Consider the following 23,014-nt stretch of genomic DNA (forward strand, 5'->3'; position numbering starts at 1 on the left):
TGGGCCAAATGATGTTGGTTCCCATGGCAAGTCTTGTTAACTTTTTTCTTTTTTGTAACAGACCAGGATGTGTCCAGGAGTTATTCCACCTTGGATGGGCGCCACACACCCCAGAGCAGAAGACCCACCCCTGACAGAGAGGTACAACATGAGAACTCAGCACCGCTACAGTAGTGTAGCAGTGACTAGAAGTTTTTTCTTTTACTTAACTAAGGAACAATGCAACACTACACATAAAAATGTTGGAACTAAAAGAATATTTCAGATGGAAGCTAACAGGCGGATTTCCTAATGAAATCAATGAATAAATATTAAAAATGGCCAAGGACAAAGTAGAGTATACTGTGTTAAACTTGGTGATGCCTGTTGGCTGTCTCTCGCTCTATTCTTCTAGGTCTCCCATAAGCAGATGACACAACTTATTCTGTTCTCTCTCCTTCATCAGAAACAGCCTGCAAGAGCCATTTATGATTTTAAGGCACAAACGGCTAAGTAAGTACAGTAAATTTACCATGCATGCACAGGGAAGCCAAGTTTTAAAAAAATATCATACTGGACATCACATATCTTAACAGCTTGTTGCATCAGATATCATCATTTCAGATTTTTAACTTTTCTGTTTTTTTTACATGCAGTTTCTATTTCTTCCTAAGAAAACATTGTCACATCTCACCACCACGCATGGATGGTTTCAACCGATTTTGTTTTTGCTGTCTTTAAACAGATAAATAAATAAAGCAGTTGTTCAGTTCTTGCTTGTACTTTATTGTTCTTTCATGCCTGGCATTTTTCCACTGATGCCAATACACTGCACAATGATGATGATGTTAATGTTGCACTTTTGTCTATTCGCTTAGTCAAAAATGCATGGAAATACACCTCACTGATTCACCTGTGTTACAGGGAGTTGACATTTAAAAAGGGTGATGCAGTGAACATCATCAGGCAAATAGATAACAACTGGTACGAAGGAGAGCACCGGGGACGGGTGGGGATATTCCCCATAGCTTATGTAGAGGTAGGTGTGATTCTGCATGTGATGTATGCATCTTCTTGTTGTAGTCAAATATGCTCACACATTTTTTTTTAACACCAATTTTCACTCCTACGCAGAAGATGCCGTCCTCAGAGAAGCAGCAGCCAATCCGACCGCCTCCTCCAGCACACGTCAGAGAGATTGGAGAGGCAGTTGCACGCTATAACTTCAATGCTGACACTAATGTGGAGCTGTCATTAAGAAAGGTAGTTACTTAAATTTTGTATGTGTATATTCTCTATCATAATCCAGTTATAACATCAAGGGATAATTTTTAAGGTTATCACTAGATATGGATTGTTTTTCTAATGATAGATTGCAATACATGCAGCTAACTCATCTGTCGATGCGGCTTTTACCTGGAAAAGTTCTCCCAGAAACAAGCACAATCATGTTATCACTGATATAATAATTATTTATCAGTATGTTAGGCATGCCCTTTAAGACAGATTGATTTTTAATTTGGAAGAATATTCAAGCAAATCCCTTTAGTGTTGACTCCTTTAATTTTGTTTTAATCCCAAAGCCGTTCCCTGATTGGAGCAGTGAAATTTGGCTTTTGGGGGGGGGGGCTGATATTTTTTTTTTTTTTTTTTCACATTTTAACCTCAAGCTACATCTATCTGCATATTTACCTTACCTGGTTCTCTGTGGCTGTTCATCTGTGTGTGGAGTTCTGCTCACTGTGAACATCTGGCACAAAGAGCAGTTAAAATGTCAGTGTTATTTTTAATTCTGTTTAGGTGCACTGCTAAACTCCTAAAGTAGGGTGAAAATCCTTCTGGCAGCATAATAGCTTAAAAGCCAGTGACATTCTTGTGGAAAACTACTAAACATGTAAACACAACATGTGTTATTGAGGACAACATGATCAAAGTGATGTTCACTATTAATGTGAACATATATACTAAATATATTTAAAATCACTTTGAGGTTTAAGAAGCGGAGTTTTGTTACAGTGCACACTCCTGTTGGGTGTGTGTGTTGTGTGTATGTGTGTGTGTGTAGGGTGAGAGAGTTATTGTAATAAGGCAGGTGGATCAGAACTGGTACGAGGGGAAGATCCCAGACACAACCAAACAGGGCATTTTTCCAGTGTCCTATGTTGACATTGTCAAGCGCTCTCCATCCAAGAGTTCTGCCTATTACATGGATCCACATGGTTACCATGGCAACAGGACAACACAGAGTTCCACACCAGTTAAGGTAAGAAGGTGAAGAACTAAGAGCTACAGATTCTTAATCTGAAAATGTTCAGTCTTGAACAGTAAAACTGGTTGAGCAGGTTTTTGAATCTTCAAGTGGGATTAAATCCTACTTTTTTCTATCCGTTACATCCTGTTCATTCCCAGTTAGTTAAAACACTCAAAAACACAGAAGGTACTTGTCTGATATAGTCTTGTTAATCACATCTGTTCCCTCTTTCTCACTTTACTTTCATGGAGCTGTTCTATCACCTACTTCCATCTTCCACCACTCACGAACTCCCCTCCCCTCAACCCTCTTTAAGAAGGCCTGATCTGAAAACCGTCACCAGAGAGTGGCTGTCCCTCACAATGGACACATCGTCATCCACTCCAGCTCGATCCCTCACGACCACCCCAGTGCCCCCCACACCGCCCCCTCTGCCCACTGACCTCACACCTTTCCTAGCAGTTCAAGAGCAGCGGGCGACTTCACCTGCACACTTAAAAAAAGGCTTTATCCCTCCACATCAGCCACTTTTCACAGAGAGGGGTGCTGGTTTAGGCCATATCACAAGTGTCCTGCCTTTTTCCCAACCTACTTCACCACCTCCCCTTCCTCCTCCTGCTCCTCCTCTTCCTCCACCCACCATTCATTCCTCATTCACTTCTTCATGGCCGGACTCTCCACTTCGACATAACAGCAGCAGAAGGTTGCATTCCTCTGAAGCAGCCCAAACTGTACCCGTTAGTAAGCCGGAGATTTCAACACAACTTCCAGAGCAGCACACATCTCCCTCTCATGTAAACAAAAGCAGCAAAGGCCCTGACATTGAGCTGCATGTAAAAGACCCCTATGACGAGCTGTTGTCCATGATTCTGGATGGTTCAAGCAACACACATCATGGTGACATTTCGAGAGGGCCTGCAGTAAGTCCCCCACAGACCAAGCTGATTAGTGCATCCCAGAGCAGATGTTTCCAGAAAAACGATGAACAGTCCCTTCTTGTAGCAGCAAAGCCCCCAGCGGTCCCTGCATCAGGCGATTCACCAGGGAGTGTTCGGTTAGAGTTTCAAAAGCCTGTAACTATGAAGCCGCTTCCTGTTTTGTGGGGAGAGCAGTCAGTATCCTTAAACGACCCAGTTGATGCTCAGAAGCCGCTGTCAATAGAAGGAAAGGAATACACCGAGTTATTCATTGTGGAAGAGGATGAAACTATGATGGACAAAGAGGAGGACATTAGTGTTTTCAATGAAAGACTCAGTCCACAGGTAGAGCATGGTGTGAGCTGCATCTGTTGAGTTAGAAAATTATTGTAAGGTCCCAGAAGGGACATAACAGGGAAAATAGAAGTTTTTTTTGTTTGTTTTTTTTCCCCACTTTCTCACTTTCAAGTTTTCTGGTTAAGCAACTTAAATGTATAAGTACCCAGTTTATCAACACATTTATTAATATCCATAGTAAAAAGATGCATAGTTAAAAAGATTTATAGTTCTAAACATTAAGTACACAAATGTTTTTGAGCAATCACATAAATCAAACAGAACACTGATCATTTATGGTGTAAACCATTTCCCTTAGTTGTTGTTTGACATTGACAGCAGCATCAGGTTAAATCAGGTCAATTCTTCTATTTTCCCTCCATGTCTCCTCTGAGGTTTATTAAATTACAAACAATTACTGATCATGTACTCAGCTTCAGTCTCCCTGTGTATGTCATTACCTTTCATAGGCTGAAGTCTCTCCTTCCACTCTGACACAGTTTCCTCCCTCTGGTCTTATCTCACCCTCCACACCACCACTGCTGACCTCCGTGCTTCCTCCCCCATTTCCATCTCCTTCATCTTCTGGATCCCGGTCACAACAGTATGACCACATCATCCCTCCCAGTTCTCCCGTCTCCCCTCGGCCCCCGTCTCTTCCTCAGCTCACGACATCGCCACTTCCCAGAATCTCTCCACCTGCACCTGTCTTATCATCTCCACTACACATCTCTCATTCTTCTTCAGACGTTCCCTCGCAGCACTCTGCATCTCACCCCTCAAGCTCTCCATGTCTTTCTCACCCAGTCACATCCAGTCCAATCTCAGAGTCACTCAGCCCTCTATCTGCCCCATCTCCCACTAAAACTGCTTCACCTCCCCTCTCCACTCCACGTCCTACCCATACTGCCCCCACTGTACCACATCATGGTCGTAGGTCTCCTAAGGTGAAGGTAAAGCCTGAATGTAGAGATAAAGATTGAGAGAGCTCTGCTAACAATGTTTTGCTAACTATTGTTCTGTTGTTGCTTGCTGAGCTGGGAGTGAGACTGCTGTTTATTGGTTTAATAAAGCACAACATTTTTCTCTCTGATCAGCCTTTTGCTTACTGATGTGGGGAAAAAATGTCTAAGTGATTTTATTCTTTAGTGTCTCTAATATTTTAAATGTAGTGTCTAGGTTTTTGTGCTGTTAATTATGACCCTAGGAAATTTCTGGTTTTCCAGCGAACTGAATAATCACAGTATGTACACTAACTTGCATTATATATTAACATGGAAGCGCCAGCACGAGGATGTGTTGACAGCAGAAAACATGCTTGATAAAGCAAGTATGAAGTGCTTCTGTTGGATTTTTCTCAGTGTGATTAGGAATAGTTTTTATCTGTGGCATCAGCATGTTGATTGATGGTGTTTACAGCATGTCATTAGATTTTTCTGCTTACACATTACATTCATCGTCAAGGTTGCTGACCTGGTTACTGTTGAAGATTATAGGTGTGTTGCCTCTGGTCTTTGTGCCTGTTAAGCAGGATCCAGTTGTTGGTGGTAAACCTCCTCGTAGCCCCATCTTGTCCCGGAGGTCCTATCTGTCACCCCTTAGAGGTCGAAGGGTAGGGGACAGCACGCTTGTCACTGTGCAAGAAGGAAGACTTTAGTAATCCTCTTTTCATTCACGACTGATCACCACACATTTTGTAATATGTGTGCTGTTTTTCTACATACAGTCTAATTTATCCATAATGAGAAGAGACATATTTTTGTCGGAATTACTAGTTAGAGCCTTTAGTAAAGGCCTCGCAAATAACACACACTCATTTATTGTCTGTTTCTTTCTTTTACTCAGCGGTTAGTACAAGATGCACTCCACGGTGGAGGTGATCCGTAAGTTTTCCACTCTGTTTTCTCTGAGCTCCTTTAATTTAATAAAACATCTCACTCTCTGCCAATGTGTAAATAGGAATAAGAAGTATGTACTGACATAAAAATATCTTCAAACATTGTTGAATCCATAAATGTTTCTGTCACAGATACCAGGCTCTGTACAACTACATACCTCGCAATGAGGACGAGCTGGAGCTGAGGGAGGGAGACATCGTTGATGTGATGGAGAAGTGTGATGATGGTTGGTTTGTTGGTAAGATGAAAAATATCTACTAAGTGCTAGTATTTTTTTTCTTTATCAAGTATCAGACTTGATGAATAAAGTTCATAATTACAGCAATAGAAGGGAGGATTTGTTATGATTTCTGAAAACATTGTCATGCCTCCCATTAGCCACAAGGTGGCAGTCTGCTCATGAACACTGCTTGACTATTTAGATTTTGTTTTATTGTATATTTATGGTTCTACTGTTTGGTCAGGATGATATATTGTAAACTTTGGTGAACAAAATAATAATCTGACCATAAAGGGAAACCAGAAGTCTTTGGGCACTAATAGCTTGTTACGGACCCCTTCTGGTCTCGGGGTGGAAGGGATGAAGTAACACAACAAGCCTAAAACTAAAATAAAATAAGCAATATTTTATTTAAAAAGTTTCTACTATTTACAAATAAATACAACATAAAATGTCCTTTTCAGGTAAACCAAGTCAACAATAACAAACAAAGGAACTGCACTCCAACCGGCAGCAAAATATAACTCATTTACAAAAATAAAACAAAGGAAACTTAACCAACTAAATCTATACAAAGAAAGAAATCAGAATATATACAAAAAAAATATAGAAACCAGAATATCTAGAAAAGATCCTAAGAAACAAAAGAGGGGAGCCTCTCCTAATGAGGAAGCTCCCTAATTACAATCAGTAAATTACCACACTGTTGTTTAGCAAACCGCCTGTTGAACAGCCAGAACAGAAAACCGCTCAGGGTAACAAAACCTGACACCAAGTTGGACAAGAAGTCACAACGCATACTCTTAACAAAACAGTTCACAACACCAGTAGTTTTCTCTACTAACAACTGTTAAGCAATTCAGCTAATACACGCTCAGCGAACCAACCAAGAGGCGAACTGTGTCCTACTGACACAGCTGCCATGATCAATGACAGGTCCTCCTATTTAAGGGCGAGGCAGCAGTCATGATTTCCAGCTGGGGAGTGCAGGAGCGGTAGCGACCAATCGGCGAGGCGGAGAGGAGGAACTGCAGCAGCTGGTCTACAGCCAATCCCGAGGCAGCGCTGGCCCAGCGGTATTTGCATATCCCAGTGTAGAGTGACAGGCCGGAGGCCAATCCAGAAAGGCCAGGGGCCGTAACATAGCTATAAGTTAGTGTTCATGCACATAATTGCAGATACCTGCATTACCTCAAACTGTAAATACTATGTAAAAACACAATAAACACCATGCTGAGATATGTCATTTTTCAGCAACAGGCTGCTAATAACAAAGTGCTTTAAGATACATTTTAAAATGGGTTCTTTGCTATTTTGTCGGCTTTTTATAGACAAAACCTGGTTCATCTCTTGAGTTAGCAGCCTTATTTATTTTTAAATGAATCACAAGGCAAAGCAAAATGGCCTCATGCTAAATACATTCTCCTGGAAATGGTTAGGTACAAGAAGTGGGCTGAAAATGAATTGAAGAAGCTGTAAATGTCCTAAGAAAAACTTTGCATAAACTCGGATCCCCTGAAAAGATTTTGCTCAAATTCTCTTTAAAAGTTTACATTTTTTTCTTGTTCCCTAGAAGCAGAATATAAAGAAATGGTGGACAGTTAAGACTTGTGCGCAGTACTTTACATATTTAATACAAACATTATGTGATTGTTCTAACATAATACAAAGAATAGCTACTTTATACAGGAAAACAAACATTTATTAAGACAAAGAAAGAAAACATTCTGTTTACATAAATGTGTATAAGCTATCAGAGTTTTTGTTATAGTTGCAGCTGCATGTCCGGTGTGCTGCACACACCAACACCACTAGATGTCAGCGTAGTTCCACTTTTTAACCAGAAGTCAACATCATATCTCACAGCTCATGATAAAAGCCTAATCTCCCGGATCCGAATGAAGTGATCCTTGTCTGCTTGTCTACCTTTTAAGTTTGATTATCATCTTAACATGTTTGTCATAATTTATTTTTCCTTTTAAATGTTGATGAACAAAAGGAGAAAGTTAATTGTTTAACTGGGTAGCAATGATTCTTAAGGTCTCAGGGAACGTCCAGGTTCTGGATGGCTGTTTTTAAACTACATAGATTGTAGAACAGAGTTTATAAAATGTTACTTGAGCCTAAATGGATTAAGTGTTGTTTAATCATTACAAAAAAAACTGAAATGGTAAAAAAGAAATGTAATACTAAATCCTCACATTTGGCTGATTTGAAGCCCTTGTGCTTCTGCCAAGTGTTCCAAGCTCTGACCTTCCTCTTGTGTTGCTCTGTGTTTGTAAAGGGACCTCGCAAAGGAGCAAGTTGTTTGGAACCTTCCCAGGAAACTACGTAAAGCAGCTATAATGATGATTCCAGACTCCCTCGTGGCCTCATCCCTTTCTGTGGCACGTTCATCGCCGTCAGCACAGCACCCCGGAGGACATCAACAAACCTGCAGCACACACACTTATGTGTTTGCCTACATGTGTGGCTTGTCAGCTTCACAAAGACAGAATCTTTAGCTCTAACTAGCCATCTTTAATGGAAGACTTCTATGAGATAATACTGTTTTTTAATCTTATCTTTTTACCTTTATTTTTCTATCACGGACAACCCAAAATTTGTGCTCCGTTCAGTGACCTTTAACTTTTGACGATGACAGAAGAATATTGAGGACCGCAGTGATTCTGAATTTCTGTTTCAGCTTTTTTTTAAGGGCAGTAAGATCACCAAGATTACAGCTTTTTTTTCATTTTTCGGCAGCAACCCGAAATTTAAAAACATTTAATTGCATTTACTTACTGTTAATTCCAGTGTTCAATGACAAATATCCCCAAAGATGGCGAGTGCAGAGTATTGTATTTAAAAAAAAAAAGCAAACAAACAAAAGAAAACAGTATTTAGTCAGTTGTCAGAACCTTGTTTTGGGGATTTAAGCCAAACTGATGGATCATCACAGTTTCATGTGGAAAAAACTGTGCATCTATCGATGTTGTGTTACCCAGACTTTCCATTAATGAAAAATCATTATTAATCAGTTGTTTCTGTTTATGGCGTAAAAACTCACTAACAATGCTGTACTTGTTGTTTTAACTATAACATGGGAAAATGCAAAAAATATCTTAAAGTTGCTGGTTTTGTCATCTAATCATTTTCACATTAGGATCGATGCACTTTAGCAAAACCTGAACACAGGCTTGTGTTTGTTTTTATTTCAAGCGTCACCTCAGATTTGAGACAGTACTCTCTGACTGCGGGGCCTCAGGGGACATGTGTGGGAAGTGTATGCAGAAAGCTTGCTGACCTTTTAGGTATTATATTTATTAGAGGACGAACTGTTGATCAAACTATGTTATAAAGTTGTTTTTAGAAAGGATGAATACCACGTTGCTTTTTGTAAACATATTTTAACATCACCTGACTTACATTTGAAGGATTTCTCTGTTATTGTCAAGCGTCATTGTCCAGTTAGGTTCTAGTAAAGACAAATAACCAGATAGCTGATATAATGGGATATAATGAATTGCCAGCTTTCATGTGTAATGTTGAATTTATTTAAGATACAGGATGAGATAGCAGTTGATAACACTGCAGTTGAGTCATTGCAGTTTTTCCTGATGTACTGATGGCGCCTTTTAACCCTGCTGTCAGAGTGAGTGGGTAGTGCATCACTGTTCACGTGTGATTATTATTTGGAAAAATTGGCATTTTCCATCTTGGCTTGTCATGCTAAGTAAATCCAATCTGTGTCTTTTTGTTTTTTTTTCTCATTTTATGTCACACAATGGATGGACACTGTCAACAAAGCTATTGTTAAAGCACCTTAAAGATATGTTATCATTCATTGTCCTTCACGTCACTCCCCGTCATTCACTGTGTCAGCTGGTGTGAGAACACTTTGTGTGTGTGTGTTTGTGGTGTTTTTGTAAGCCTTTTGTATGAAAGCTGTAAAATGGCCAACATCCACTTGCTTTATAAACTCAGCTTTTTCTCACCTACCATCACATTTGGTTTTCTCTTTCTTTGCATTTTTCTTCATCCGTGGTGCTACGTTTCATTCCTTTTAAAGCTAACATTTGAAGAGTCAGTGAGGTAGTTTAACTAAACATATTGTAGGTAGATTGCAGCCTTACATCCTGCTATACTTTAAGAGCCATTTACATGTAAACCTCTTCTGTGATGCAAAAAATGATCATTTATGCATATGTAGTCTAGAAAGCAATTTAAAAGTGTATAATATAGTGTGCAGAGAACAGAAACTCTTCAGTGTTTAAGCATACAGTAGGCCTCTTGTCTGCCTTTGACATTAGCATTAAAATAGATTTGAACTGAAAACATGAATTGGATTCCTGATATGTTTCTACATGTAATTAAAATGTAATTCTTACATGTTATTCCTGGTAAAGTCAAACTCAACATATATTCTTGGACCTTAAGTGTTTCTACAATATCGTAGCATATGTTGGATGATTTGGGGGGGGGGGGGCTGTATTGGCAATAAAATTCAGCTGGTAAATGACACATCTTTCTTTTTTTTTTTTTTTTTTCTTTTTCTTTTTCTTTTTCTTTTTCAAGTTTGTATACCAGGGTGGAGCTAGAGAATGGTACGGATGGAAACCTGTTTCATGAAAGAGAAACTTATTGAGACATATATATATATATATATATGTATACATGTATGTATGTATATATATATATATATATATATATATATATATATATATATATATATATGTGTGTATATATATGTGTGTGTGTGTGTATATACATATATATGTTTTTTTTTTTTTGTTTTGTTTTTGTTTGTTTGTTTTTTGTCCAAATGACCACCATGGTATCAATAAGATGTTGTCATTTACACCATTGTGGCTTTTGTTTAAATTGTAATAAAATAGACTTTCGTTGTGTGGACAGCAGTCAGAATACTCCTGTCAGGTGAGCAAAACAAACCACTGCCCAGAGGATGGTGAAATATTTGCCCTTCTGATGTCCCATCGCTATTGTCTCAAACCTCAGCAAGTAGACAAGATATGTCCAACAATCTATTTTTGTCTCAAGCCTACTTTGAATCAAGAATAAGATATATTTTTTAATTATTCCAACTAAGGAAACTGCTATATTAAAAATTTCTTTGTGTATGGATATTGATTACATATTCATATGAATTGCAGATATTCTCATTTTATTGAGTTAGTGTTAAAAGAGAATACATGTAGTTAATTTATTCAACCCATTGCTGCTGTTACAGCATGTTCTTTCTGTGACGAGAGATTTTGATCCACAACTTGAAGTGTTTCCCATCTTTGACAGTCATGTCATGTAACCCACAAAAACAAACAATGAACTGATGACTTGTGAAAACAGAAGAAAACTCGATTGTTATTAAGCCTGGGAGTAAGAAGCCTGGGTCCAATCCAGATTATTGGTAGCTGGAATGTTCATGTGAGACTTTCAGAGCCTCCGAGAGCAGCTTTGCCTCCAGACCAAATAAGGGCAGGATCAGCTTTACCCGTCAAGCGGAGTAGGGCCAGCCAGACCCTGAGCTGTCCACAGATGAGAAGCGCCAGCAGTGGGTGGCTTCTAACACAGGCTGGTTTATGTCTTAGCTCTGCTAAAAAGTGTTCATCTAGGTAAGCACAGCCAGAGGGCCCAAAAGAGGATGAGAGCAACACAAACAATACTTAAGTTGGGCTTGATTTAAGAGGAAAAACCTGACTTCTGTTTGGAGAGAAGTACTAGTAAAGAAAAACAAGAAATAAGGGCTCAAAATAAAAAGGTCAACTAATGTCGGTGCAGTCTGAATCTGTTCCCAAAATCTGAGCAATTACCTCACTCCCGGGGTGGGGTCTGTTTATTGCCCTCCCTCTGCACCCCCCCTTGCTTGGTTCAAAATCTCCATCACTTTAATATTCCTCTGCTATCTAACTGTGATCCCAGCAGTGCGCTGTTTACAGCCTGCTGTTCTAACAGTGGGGGTTATTAAAGGGTCATGCCACTCAATGTTGTGTTGAACGGGCCGGCCCCCTGGGGTTTCCGCTTGACAGGAGGAAAGGACTTCAACCAGCCCCTCACCATCTCCAGGGTGAGTGACACAAGTTCCCTTCACTGATCACATTTTCTTTTTAACAGCTTTCATGGCTCATCTTTTTATATTTTCACTTTATTGTTTTATGTTTTTGTGATAGTTGTTCTAAATTAACAGGCATACCATCGACTAAGATTGCTCATATGAATGCATGTTTCCCCTCTGGAGTCCATTTCAGTTTGCTTTACAATGAATATTGTCTTTCCCTGGGGGGGGGTATTGAAGCTTGCACCTGTGCTTCAGTCTTCAGTAAATGCAAGAGGCTTAGATACAAATAGCGGCTTACAGTGTGCCCTGACATGTGCACACATATATAAGCACACACATATCTGACAGAGAGGATTTAAGACAGAAGACTTTAGGAGCATGGAGATATTTCTTAAAAACGTTCCTTCTAATCCTGAAGTATGTGTGAATGATTCCCAGCTACAAACTGAAGAAAAACATAAAATACGTGCAAATGGAGAAAAAGAAAAGTAGGATACACCACAGCATTCTTACGTGACATTCACCCTGGAAGCTGAGCCGACACAGAAGAAGACGGTGTGTTTGTAATTAGCCGGTATGATGGGACACAGTGGAATGTCAGTTATGACAATGCAGCTGTTCAGAAGATGAGAAAAGTCCACTTTGACTCCACCAACAGCATCATGTAGCTTATCATTGTTACTAAAAAGCTGAAGTGGGAGATGAGAGAAGTTTTGTGGAAGAAAACTGCTATGTGTCACAGAATAACAGATGAAAAGACAAGCTAATGATATTCAGTTCAGAAAAATTGCAAACTAGAGTTTGGAAGTTGTCTGTATTTATAAACTGTTCATGTCCCAGTAAAGATAAATATGTAGCTGATCTCAATCCTCATGTTTCTTTGTCCCTCTTAGAAAGAGCTTTGGCTTTTGCGTTGATCAAAGACGCAACAGAATGAATACATGAAAGGGAATAAAGACTCAGTAATTATAACATAGTTTTATAGCATTTTTCCCAACATCACATCTAGAAATTTTTCTAGTGTCTGCTGCACAGAAAGCAGAGGAGAAGGATTAATAAACAGAAAAGAGACTCAAGAAAAATACTCTAACATTCAGAAATGTTATAAGAGCATAAGATTAAGAGGAAAATGTATTACATTGTTTAGTAAAACATTTTACATTTCCCCCACTTTTCCAGCTTGGTTAAGCAGCTTTCTTTTCTCTTATAAAAATAAACAAATCTTTGGTGTCTGTCAGTGTTTAGATTAATTTGTGGGCTGCATCCTCTGAGTCATAGAAACTCAGATGTGAGGAGATCAGTAATCCCACTCTGTTGGGATTAGGATTCATCTATATTTAGAGGAAGACCTCAGAAACTAAATAAAAGCATAGTTAGATGGCAAACCCTGGCTCTATCCATTAACCACACACCTGTTATGTTAATGGACACTCGGATATCTATAAGAGAGCAGTGATGGTATGGGTGAGAAAAGGAACCAGAGAGAAAATAAGAAGGTTTAATATGAGCAAAAACACAAGAAGCAATATCTTTAAAGAGAAAAGTTTGACAGTGAAAGTGTCTGCGTGACAAATAAAAGGATTTATCCCTACAGAGAACTTACCAGCTTCATTCAAACACAAGTGAATCTAGCGCCTTCATTGACTGCCATTTTTGGTCAGGAACATCCTCTTCTTTATGACTCACAGTTGTTCCCAGCTGGTCAGGACAAGTAAACACAAGTAATGATCATCTTTTCTTTACCGGACAGTAGCCTTAAAGGGGCACTCCATCTAAATTTCTATGGAAAAAGATTAAAAGATTATATTTTTCTCTTCATCAGGAGGCCTGAATCTAAAACTATTAGCGGAAAGATGCTAAAGTTCTGCTTTAAAACTAAAAGGCAAAAGATGGTATAGAGATATTAACTCTCAAAGCAACCTATTTTACTTTACACAGTTTGATGTGTTGCCTATCTCAACACCCTGATGGCTTTAAATAAAAAACAACGTACATGAAGAATTCCTAAAACCCCTTACATTCTACGGCTTTATTTAAGAGGTCTATTGGATGAGTTTAACCTGCTATGATGTACAAAATAAGTCTGTTGTTTGTCTAACTGTGCATTCCTGCAGCACATTTTCTCATGTTATGCTTTGTTTTGGATCCTCTAGAAGATAAACGTAAGGAAGACAGATTAAGGGAAAATAGCAAGTGCATTGAAGATAAAAGAAGACATGAGGAGACTCATTCAAGCCGGGAACAAACCAGACAGAAAGAAACAACAAAACGTGTAAAGACTGCCATATTTGAAACTAAAACATATGTTTGGTGTGACAGCTGAGCTGCATGGAAACAAAAGAATCCAATAAAAAAGGAGCTCTTTGGACAGATTTAGTACAGACATCAGGCAGTAAAACAGTCTGACAGCAGCTCTCCACTGTAAATTACCGCTCCCTCTTTGGCAGCGTGGTACATCCCCTCGGAGCTTTCATCCAGTTATTTATAAGCACATGACCTAATCTTATCTAAGTTTCAGTGTAACAACTCTGTGTAGTTTAGTTTGCTATGTCCAGTAATGCAATACGTGTGCGTATAGGTCATGCCCTGTGCGGTACAGATAGGAATGTTTGGTTCAGTTTGAAGCTGACTACTGACTTACTGTAACTCTTAAAGCTCTTTGGATGTTCTTGTTCAGAGTAATCTCTTCTTGGCCAACAGAATACATATTCCATCTGGATGCTGTCACTGTACATCTTCATTTTATTGCTGTGACAAGAGACAGACAGCTTACATGCATGCATAGTGGCCAGGGTAATGTCTTTAGGAACAGGATTTCTCCTGCTGCATTTCAATGAGCTGAAGTCTTGGAGCCTCATAAAAGAGTGGTCTCTGCTGTGTGTTTGATTGAATAGTTGGGCTTCTTAGTGGAGTCTGTGTTTCATATTTTGCAGGCACATTTAGGCCAGGTGAGACACAAGGAAAGAAAATCACATTAAGATATGATCCCAGACAGGAGAAATGCACAAGGGGCCCAGGCCACTGAGTACCGTATTAAGAGATGAAGTGCAATTGATGAAGAACAGACAAAGACTTTTTATAAGGCCTGCACCATCTGAAAGGAATTCACTGATGTAAAGAGAGTGAAAGACAGAATTTTTACTGGTTTTCCAGGAGTATAATTATGTTTGTAATGTTGTAAAGTCATGCTTAATACAAAATCCCAATCTCATTGTAAATTGTCTATTTTAAATATTCTTGAGTCAAAATTTAGTTTTCCACAACTGAAATTGCCACTGTAGGCGATAAAACCGTGATCTCTGGCTTCCACAGCATCTCTCAAGAGTATTTGATGGATACTGTAGTCTTCCCTTCATTTTCCTTTTTGTATATAGAGACTCTTAAATGATAAGCCAATGTCCACCCATGTTATTGCTATATGATTAATAAATAATAATTAACAATTGCATAAAGATGTTAATTTTTCCTTGTATTGTTTCTTTCGATTGGTATTTACTAACGTTTTTCTCTCCACTCAGCAGTGAATGATAAGGATTTAGACTTAAATCTACAAGGTGATGGTTGGAAACACACACACAATAATGGATGACATATTTTGATAGTCAGGTGTTGTGATTCAGTTGTTGGTGACGCTGCCCATTATGAAACCACAGCTTAGAAATGCATCACCATCTCACTATTTGTAACCATGTAAAATGTTCAAGTAAAGTAGAATTTGAGCACAAATGGTCAGTAAGTTACACAAGGTCTCCGGAGAAAAGATGCATCCAGCACGTGTGGTGTAAAGCAGCCATATGTTGACAAGAATAGTGGTTAATATGACTTTGCGACACAGATCCCATGTGACAGCAGTACTCAAAAAGGGTCTCTTTTTACTATCTGATTAGATAATATGCACAGATCTGTGCATGAGAACACTTGATAAATGAGGACCTAGAAGTCTATGAAGAAATAGTTTTTGTAGGGTTCAAAGGGTGATCCTTGACACAAAATCAACCATGTGCTCTAAACTTCACTGGGAGACAATGCACACAGGCCAAAGCAGGGAAAATTTGACTTTTTCTGGAGGTACCAGCTAGTGCTGTTGCAGCAGTGTTTTGGATCAACTGGAAGATATTCAGTGAATTTTTTGGACTCCCAGCAAAAACTGCACTGCAGTAGCCTAGATAAGATAAATGCCTGGAGCAGTTTCTCTGCATCACTATGAGAAAGGATGCTGGTGAGTTTGGAAATATTAATATAAATGAAAGAAGTCCGCTCTAGACAAATGTTATAAATTTGAATTGTAAGGTCAAAAATTACAGCAGGATGGTTTGCAAGTGAATCCCTGAGGTTTTTAATACCACGAACGATGAGTTTCTACTCTACAGTCATTTAGCAGACACTTTTCTCCAACTTACATGTGAAGGTGTTTAGGCAGTAGCGTTAGGGGCTTGCCTAAGCACCCAACTGGAAGGTGTTAATATTCGTCCCTGGTGGGTTGCCCCGCCATCTGAGCTATCCAGCCGCTAATAAGTTCTCTTCTGCATTAGCTAGGAAATTACAGGTCATGCGTTTCCAAGACAAGACTGCAAGTATAAATAAAGCTGGGTATCATCAGTATAACAGTAGGCATGTTTGTCATGCTTTCTGTTAACATTGCCAGAGAAAGTATGTATAGAGTAAATAAAATCAGGGCCAATGCCTGAGGAACACCATAATACCTTGGCACCTGTAGAAGACACAGATAATGTACTAAAGAAGTCTCAAACAGTACCCCTAAGAGTGTAAACAGCATGTTACTGTTGGTGAAGCTGGTTTTGATTCCCTTAACATACTGTTATATTTACAAGGACACCAGATAAAGCTGGGTACACAATGAGCAGAAAGAAGAAGACCCAAAGTTCCAACGTCCAAGTCTGTTATTGATTTCTGGATTATATCTGAACTTGAATTTTTGGTGAGATACTGGATCACATGGACATTTCCTGAAATGAGACCATATGTGAGTTTGGAGGAAGACTTTCCATGTGTTGAAGCTGTTAACAGCTCGTAGACATCTGAAAGTGATCCCACCACACTCTGCTTGTTGATAGATGAGGCAAAATTATTTGAAATATGCTGTTATTGTAAATGTCATACTATCGTTGTGTGAAATATCCATCTTGAAGCTGTTGAATGAGAAAATTAAAAGCCCAATAACATTTTCTTTCTGAAAGGTAATACAACAATAAAGTAGCATATGTTATGTAAAAGTACCTCAAAACTGTTTATAAGTACATCACAATTTGAAACAATTATTTTCCACAGCAGGTCAGTGATACTGTCAGTAGTGAACTTGTTCTAAAAATCCCCAGATTCTCTTCTCTTCTACTCTAGACATGCACAGAAATACCACTGCAACAATGATGGAGGGTTTTACTTCTGGTGTTTGCCTGGTGCAATGTGTGACTTAAAAGAATTAAATTGGAATTCAAACAAAAATCAGCTTTCTTTCTTGCCACTTCTACTGATCTTCTAATCCATGATGCTTCAACCCTCTTTGCCCTATAACAACCCAGTCTTCAGGTCACAGATTTCTCATGACCCCGTAGCTCAGGACAATCTGAGGATAGGATGTTTTTGTTTGTCCCGGGAACTAAGAATAGATTGAAATTATTGATTGATTTGTTGATATTCAATGAAGTGGTATAATAGCTGAAAGGAAAAAGAAACAGTCTTCAGGTCAGCTAAAGTAGAATAAAACCAACAGACACAATGACTCAGCAGCAACAGATCAGAAAAGCTTTTACACACAGATGGGTAAACAAAGTCGTGTACTAGTGCTGCTGGAATGTTGCCTGAAAAAGCAGCAATGACCTGCCAAGCAATGCTGTGCAAATGTAATACGGGTGTTGTACTTGAAAATCTAACTGTTCAGATTTAGTTGGTCTAATTGATTAGATAGTGTAGCAACTCAGCGACTCTCTGCAGGTACACCTCAGCGAAAGCAGCTGCAGACACTCACACCGCATGTCGGTTTGCATGAGCTTTATTTGCACACAGTGAACAACAATCAGCCCTGGCTGGCTGCTTCATGACACGTGCATCTTTCCCAGGACCCCAGCACATTTCTGCAGAGAAAGACACAGTCATAACTGATGATGCTCACCTGCCACCACTCACTGAATCATAGCGACTGTACGGTTGTACTAGGTGGATCTCATGTAAAATAACATTTGCTTATGTGGTTACTAGTGGTAATCACTGTCAAACAATCTGTGTTTCTCTGTGTCTACATGGAACCCTATAATTTGGTGCTTTATGTTTTCTTTGCATATGCCATGTATTTGTATCTTCACCTACCATGTTTATCCCATCATCTGTTCCAGATCACACCTGGCAGTAAGGCGTCCAATGCCAACTTGTGTGCTGGTGATATCATCCTGGCCATCGAGGGAGTACCAGCCACAGACATGCTCCATTGTGAAGCCCAGAACAAGATTAAGGAATCCACTAATCAGCTCTGTCTGACTGTTGATAGGTTATTATAAGTATAAACACGCACATAAACTAGTGGTGGGAAGGTAATAAAGAGTAGAACTTTGGCTTTGTAAAGCAATTAAATGGATTAGTCTTTCAACATGTAATTTTTAAAGCATTTAGTATTTAATTTTCTGTCAGAAATCTGCTAATTCACTCAAATTAAATTAGAAAGCTATTTTATAGTGTTGGGTTACATGTTGTCCAGGAGATCTTACTGCAACAGTTCGTCTTTATTGAAGGGTTTATACCTGATTTGACATTATTAATATTTTATAGTTTGGGGTTCATGTCAAGATGATCCTCTGATCAGGATGTGTCTTTCTTTTATGTCCAGGAATGAATCCAGACTGTGGTCACCTCGTGTTATGGAGGACGGCAGAGCTCATCCATTTAAATTAAACCTTGAAGCAGAACAGCAGGTTTTTCTAACATTGAAAAATAATTTACATTTACTATTAGTGTTGTAAATTTTTGTAAAATTATGTGTCATTATTTTCTCAATGATTCCCTTATTAAAATTAAAGTATTTTGATTCTGGTCCCTTCCTCACTTTACAGGAATATAAACCATTTGGCACTGCTCACAACAGAAAAGCTCAGCCGTTTGTTGCAGCAGCAAACATTGATGACAAGAGGCAGGTGGTCAGCACATCCTACAACACCCCTATAGGCCTCTACTCCTCAGGAAACATCCAGGATGCCATGGAGGGGCAAATCCGAGGCTTGGTTAACCACAAACCTGAGAGGTGGGCACTACAGCTAATCACAGCATTCTGGCTGTTTACAGAGTACCTGTTATATGCCTTCCTTACAGCCTGTTTATCAGTCAGAATGTCAATGTGACCTGAGTTTTAAACGACTGTATGTAATAATGTAAAAGTTTATGTAAAAGCAGTTCTCGTGAGTACTGTTTGTAGACTTCAGACTTTTAAAAATAGTTTGAACATTCTTTTCTAATTTAGCGCAGAGCTGACATCAGCATGTTTGTCTTCCAGTTGTCATCTGTTATTGTTTGCCCACCAAGTACAACCAGTCCAGGTCACAAGGAATGATTGCAGAAGATCCACATACTTTTCAAAGTTTGCCAAAAAGAAAAAAGAAAAAAATGTTGTGTACTTTTTGAGAATTGGACTTTAAAGAGAACGGTTAACGTGGTCTGTTTCAGGCAGAGAATGTTTCTGGATCCTGTTTGCCAGTCACAGAAATGATAAAATGTCTTAATTTAATGAATTTCAGCCTTACCACAGTTTTAACTTAACATAAAATATAAAATATTATTTTATAAAATATAAAAAAAAAACATAAAATGTTTGTTAAGAGGAGCCAAACCTTTTTCTTATTTACTTACCTGGCCTAATCTTCATTTTGAGACCATGAAAGTTGGTTCTGATTTTAGTCCAAATCCTGTAGAGTTAGTTTTAGTGGTTGTTTGTATTGGGTGGGACTTTGGTTTTCAGAGCAACAGAGATAAGTTTTCCTTGACAACTGAAGTAATTTAATCTGGAAAATTATTTTACTTTTATTTTATCTCTCAGATGTACAGCACTTTGTTTCTGGTGCACTTCATTGGTGATGATGATCAAGGTTCATTTTAATGGGATTAGCTTATTTTGCACATAATTCATGTGTTTAAATTAATTAATTTTGAGAGTATTTTTACTCTGATTTAAATTTATATATTTTTAAAACTCTCCAAAGAGCTGTGCTGAGTTTACAGTACTCAATAATTGATTTCTGAATGATGATGCCTTTCCTGTGGCGCCACCATGAGGTCAAATTTTATATTTTCTTATCAATTTGTGCTAAACTATTATAACATAAATATGTCCATTTCTCATTTTAGTTTTGTTTCTGGTTTGTAACAGTTATTGAAGCCTCAGAGGCATTTAATTGTTTGTTTGTTTGTTTCAAAATAATTGCTTTATTAATTTACTCACCTCCCAAATGTGCTCTCTGACATATGGTGTTTAAGTCTGAGAATATATAAACCCAGCAGACAGTAGGGAACCCATTTGTGGATTAACCTGGACCTCTGCATAAGACATGAACGACATGGAACCGAAGTCATGCATTACTCATGCCTCACTAATTCACATGGACTACAACACCTTTAAAGACTGAAAGGAATCATCATTTATGCAAACATTAAAAACAGCCATAATTACTTTTACAAAGGGTTGTATTGTCTCATTAGCTTACTGTAAACTGCATCTAAATTTATGTATTAAATAATATCCTTTTATCACTATGTGATTTGGTCAATGATTGTGCTAAGAACGCAACACATTTTCTGGTTTTAAAGCTGAGTTAATATGCTGTATCTTCTCCAGCTCGTCATCCTTCTCTGAACTGCTGCTTTCACTGACCACAGGCTTCAGGGCAACGCGATTTATAAGGAAATTAGTCATTTCTGTCTCTAAATGTTAGAAAGAGATGTTGGAAGAGTATGTTTGTATTTCAACCAATGTGACTGTATCTTTGTCTGAATGCACTGCTCAGTCCCAGGACCTTGACCAGCATCGCAGATTCTGATGTGTACCGGATGTTACAGAAGGACCAGGAGGAGCCCCAAGAGCCTCGGCAGTCTGGCTCTTTTAAGGCTCTCCAAGAGTTTATTGACAGTGATGGTGAGCTTTTTCTGTCATCTTTGTTCTTTAGATAACTTAACTGTGGATTTTTCAGTCATTTCAGGAAAAAAAAAAAAAAATCTAACTAGCATTACATCATTTATGTAATATGTCACATGTGTATATTGTTGAGGCCTCACAATGTAATGCACTAATCACAAGGAGTCTAAAGTGTCCCCTTTATTATTCAAGTGCTCTGCAGTTTCAGATAAGCACAATATATCAATACAAAAGCACTACACCATGTGTTTCCGTTAATAAGAAGATAAAAATTTGTCCTGCTTAGTGTAAAATATGCTGACAACCCTCAAGGCAGCATTTAATATTCAAGGGGCCATTGTAGCCTGTGTCCGTGTTCCTGAAGTGCTCCTGGTTTATGCATTTTATGTGTTGTTTTAATGCATGTGTTTCAATCAAGCAGGGTTGTTTTGTTGAGAATTTCTTGTCCCCTGTGGGCAGGCACTCGTCCCATTGTAACTCGAACAGTTAAAGCCCCCACAACCAAACCAACTCCACCTACAGGAAATCTGCAGAAACTGCCCGTCTGCGACAAGTGTGGGAATGGGATTGTGTGAGTAAAAATAGAACAAATCCCCTGCAATTCACATTAAGACCCAGCATGCACCAGCAGAAGAGAAATGGTCAGAGAACTACAATGAGATTCCACAAAAAACTTACATAACATGAACATGACAATGTAGTTGAAGCTTCACAAAGTTTGTGTAAATCAGAAAAAGATGTTTTCTGTTCAATGGTATGAAAAAGCAACCCATATGATAATTTAGATTGAAAGGTCTTGTAGTTCATTTAGATATTTATTTATTCTTCTATTTAAAAAAACACTGCATGATCTACATTAGTCAAAAGTCCATAGAAGCCAGTTTATAATAAATAATTGCCTAAATAAGGAATTCAACAGATTGGAAAAAAGCCATAATTGGAAAAACTGGTGGTTCTACCTTTGCTGAGGTTGTGTCAAATTGTACATTTCTCCAATGACCACACACCACTTTATATACTAGCAATTATTCTAATTACAGTGGGCTGTGAAAAGCTGCTTTTCAACTTCATACTTAATACTTAATACCCATACTCCCATGACTTTATATAAAGCAGGAAACTTTAACAAAGCATTTTATAATGTGCACAACTTTGTAGATATCAGGGACATGCAAACAAGATAAGAAGAGGAGGAATTGATAAATAAATACATAGAAATGAAATGGGAGTGGTTTTCATTAGAAGTTGGGGGGGAGGGGAGTTATTAAGATGAATGGTTTATTAAAATGAATCTCTTCCTTATTTGTGTTGTCACTTTTTGAGTTTTTGAAGCATTTACACCAAGTTGTCTGCAGTGATAAAAGGTAAAAACAGTTGTCTTTCCTGTATACAGTAATGTTTACGCCTTTCTGGTTTTGCTGTTACAGTGGAACAGTGGTGAAAGCTCGGGACAAGTATCATCACCCTGGTTGCTTCGTGTGCTCCGACTGTGACATCAACCTGAAACAAAAGGGTTATTTCTTTGTGGAGGGACAGCTCTACTGTGAGACTCATGCTCGTGCCAGAACGAGACCACCGGAGGGACACGATCTCATCACATCATTTCCCTCTGCCTAGATCCCCATTCTATGAGCACTGACATGAACACATGCACATCGGCAAACCTTCCCAAGTCCTACATCTGTGTTTTATGTATTTTTTTCTTCACTCTGAGGTTGCTTGTGCAAAAGAGTCTGATCAGTATGACGCATACAAGGGTGATGTTTTGATCTTTAAATCGTGTTTTACAACTGATAATTTAATAGTCTGGTGAATTTCTCTGTGGTAGTGACAACATTTTATATCCTGCCGCAGTTTGAAGTCCAATAAAACCTGTGTTCATTCTGTAAGAGTCATTTGTATGAGGAGTCTGAGGTATTACCAAATACAGCCTTCATGTTATGAACACTGACAAACACTATACTCACAAAGAAGAATAATAGTCCATTGTAAAAAAGACTATTAAATTATAATGTTAATAAATACAAATAAAATGGGTAATGGACATTCCTTTCTATCAATGTACACTTGTTTTTTGTTCAAATTTGTAAGTGCCTAACTTTTTGGATACCATTTTTATTTACATGGGGGATCATATTCCTTTTAGGGTTTTCTCTTCCATTAAATTTTTTTTTTTATGTGTGTGAAAGTCTGCAAATTTATAAGGACCAAACAGGCAAAAAAGGTGG

The 23,014-nt window shown here is 38.5% G+C and overlaps 3 protein-coding genes and 1 long non-coding RNA gene across 15 annotated transcripts in view; 3 read left to right on the forward strand and 1 right to left on the reverse strand.

Annotated features, from left to right (window-relative positions):
• sorbs2a (sorbin and SH3 domain containing 2a) overlaps positions 1-9,582 on the forward strand; it is a 47,195-nt gene extending 37,613 nt beyond the window's left edge. For 9 of the 12 annotated variants that reach the window (XM_041982664.1, XM_041982665.1, XM_041982673.1 and 6 more), the window contains 8 exons: positions 62-141; positions 395-492; positions 904-1,018; positions 1,114-1,242; positions 2,045-2,242; positions 5,329-5,366; positions 5,513-5,619; positions 7,886-9,582. In XM_041982664.1, the coding sequence (XP_041838598.1) occupies positions 62-141; positions 395-492; positions 904-1,018; positions 1,114-1,242; positions 2,045-2,242; positions 5,329-5,366; positions 5,513-5,619; positions 7,886-7,947 (827 nt within the window). In that variant the 3' untranslated portion in view covers positions 7,948-9,582. The remainder of the gene's footprint in view (positions 1-61; positions 142-394; positions 493-903; positions 1,019-1,113; positions 1,243-2,044; positions 2,243-5,328; positions 5,367-5,512; positions 5,620-7,885) is intronic. The other 3 variants (XM_041982666.1, XM_041982674.1, XM_041982677.1) reach the window with 1 other exon arrangement.
• Positions 2,249-5,125, forward strand: LOC121638141 (mucin-2-like). Its single transcript, XM_041982678.1, has 2 exons — positions 2,249-3,492; positions 3,954-5,125. The coding sequence occupies exons 1-2, from the start codon at positions 2,476-2,478 to the stop codon at positions 4,464-4,466; spliced, it is 1,530 nt and encodes a 509-aa protein (XP_041838612.1). The 5' UTR covers positions 2,249-2,475; the 3' UTR covers positions 4,467-5,125.
• LOC121638142 lies at positions 5,074-7,877 on the reverse strand. The gene is made up of 3 exons (XR_006009992.1): positions 7,803-7,877; positions 5,889-5,980; positions 5,074-5,117 (listed from the first exon to the last, which is right to left on the reverse strand). It is a non-coding gene; the product is annotated as an uncharacterized LOC121638142 (long non-coding RNA).
• Positions 9,583-11,466: 1,884 nt separating the features above from the next.
• LOC121638803 (PDZ and LIM domain protein 3-like) lies at positions 11,467-22,670 on the forward strand. The gene is made up of 7 exons (XM_041983799.1): positions 11,467-11,665; positions 18,007-18,158; positions 18,495-18,579; positions 18,718-18,905; positions 20,659-20,786; positions 21,246-21,357; positions 22,214-22,670. The coding sequence occupies exons 1-7, from the start codon at positions 11,573-11,575 to the stop codon at positions 22,401-22,403; spliced, it is 948 nt and encodes a 315-aa protein (XP_041839733.1). The 5' UTR covers positions 11,467-11,572; the 3' UTR covers positions 22,404-22,670.
• Positions 22,671-23,014: the final 344 nt, after the last annotated feature.

Source organism: Melanotaenia boesemani, chromosome 4 (genome assembly GCF_017639745.1).
Source record: "Melanotaenia boesemani isolate fMelBoe1 chromosome 4, fMelBoe1.pri, whole genome shotgun sequence".
Classification (NCBI taxonomy): Eukaryota; Metazoa; Chordata; class Actinopteri; order Atheriniformes; family Melanotaeniidae; genus Melanotaenia; species Melanotaenia boesemani.